Source organism: Arachis ipaensis, chromosome B01, assembly GCF_000816755.2.
Source record: "Arachis ipaensis cultivar K30076 chromosome B01, Araip1.1, whole genome shotgun sequence".
Lineage (NCBI taxonomy): Eukaryota > Viridiplantae > Streptophyta > Magnoliopsida > Fabales > Fabaceae > Arachis > Arachis ipaensis.
Genome location: NC_029785.2, coordinates 17,892,410 through 17,894,332, shown reverse-complemented (window position 1 = coordinate 17,894,332; position 1,923 = coordinate 17,892,410). Strand labels below are relative to the sequence as shown.

Here is a 1,923-nt window from a genome sequence, read left to right as displayed (position 1 = left end):
ATCCGGAGATGAGAGACTCGGATAGAAAGCATTTTATTAAATGGAAATAGAATCTCTACTCCCATAAAGATTCGTTGCCATCCTTAAGCCACAATGTTTTACGATTTGTTCTCCCCATCCCAATCCATCATTCTACTCAAATCGTGATTATAATTTTCATTCACAACAAATGGTTAGTCACGAGGGGAGGTTACTATAATTTAGATTATTATTTTAAGTTTAAAACGATAAATTTATACGCAAATAAACTAAACTAATTTTTTAGTATGTTTGAAGGGTTACAGATGAATGGACATAAAAATAAAGGCCATGAAACATAGTGCCTTTGATTTAACAAATAATGCGAAGAACTGACGCATAATGAATAGTACGAGGAGTTGACAAGAACTGGCTAAGAACATGAACTGAATAAGCGATGTCTAGTCGTGTGGCAGTCAAGTAGACGAGATTTCCAACTAACTGTTGATAAAAAGTAGGATTATCTAAAACAGTATCATCCATAGAAGTAAACCAAATATTAGGCTCAAGAGGAGTAGACTCAATGTGACTATCTGTAATTCTGGCTTGAGCAAGAAAGTCAGAAACATACTTAGCTTGAGAGAGATAGATACTGCCATCTGAGGATATGACTTTAAGGCCAATAAAATAACTGAGAGAACCAAGATCTTTCATCTCAAAAGTGTGGTGAAAGGATGCTTTAAGATCACAGATACCATTAACATCATCTCCAGTAATGATCATGTCATCAACATACAAAAGTAGAAGAACAACCACATATTCACTTTTACGAATAAAGAGAACATTCTCATGAGGGCTGCAAGTGAAACTGAGATTGCACATAGTGGTGCTGAACTTTTTCAAACCATTCACAAAGAGCTTGTTTAAGATCATAAAGTGCTTTACAAAGGAGACAAACTTTTCTAGAAAGACAAAGATATTTCGGGGGTGGTTTCATATAGACCTTCTTTTTCAAATCCTCATTAAGAAACGCATTCTTTACATCCATCTGATTAAGAGACCATTTTTTTACCACAACAATGGCAAGGAGAGCGCGAAAGATATGAGAGGAGCAACAGGAGGAAAAGTTTATTCATAATCAATACGATACTCTTGTGTATATCTTTAAGCTACCCATCGTGCCTTTCGGAGCAAGTTTTGATTTTGTATACTTATTTATTACCTACAACTTCTTGAGTAGAAGGAGGATCAACCAAGTTTCAAGTGTGTATTTTTTCAAGTGCCTGAATTTATTCTGCATTGTTTGTTGTCAATTGGATTTGTGGAGGCTCCTCAGAATGAATTAAGTTCATAGTGATGAAAAATAGTAGAAAATAATGATAATTAAGAAGATGAAGAAGTGGATTTTTTACCTTAAAAGAACGAGTAGAGCGAAGATGCATGACAGTAGGAGTAGGATCATCGTCCGGTCTGAAATCATCGGAAGATAGAGAAGGCAGAAGAGTAGGAGGCTCGAGAGGTTGACTTGAGATAGAACCTATAGTATTATCACTAGGAAAAAGATCAACATTTGGGGTTAGTGAAAAATAGTGACTGAGTAGAAGGAATGGACTCAAAAGAGGAGAAACTAGAAAACATGTGATGCTCCCACAATACAACATGACGAGATATACGAATACGTCGAGAGATAAGATCTCAACAATGATAACATTTGTGTTCAGTGCCATAACCAAGAAAACAATACATTCGAGTCCGAGGTTTAAGTTTATTATGTTCATGAGGTTAAAGAAGGACAAAACAGACACCACCAAAAACACAAAGAGAGTCGTAATGTGGAGAAATATGATAAGATACTCAAAGAGAGTAGTGTTATCAAGGATAGAAGAAGGAATTCTATTGATAATATGAACAACAGTGAGAATAGCTTCACCCCAAGTACGCTCAAGACACGAAGAAGAAAAAAGC

At 35.7% G+C, this 1,923-nt stretch overlaps 1 protein-coding gene across 1 annotated transcript; it reads right to left on the bottom strand.

The window, feature by feature from the left end:
- Positions 331 to 741, bottom strand: LOC107647544 (uncharacterized mitochondrial protein AtMg00810-like). Its single transcript, XM_016351618.1, has one exon. The coding sequence runs from the start codon at positions 739 to 741 to the stop codon at positions 331 to 333; it is 411 nt and encodes a 136-aa protein (XP_016207104.1).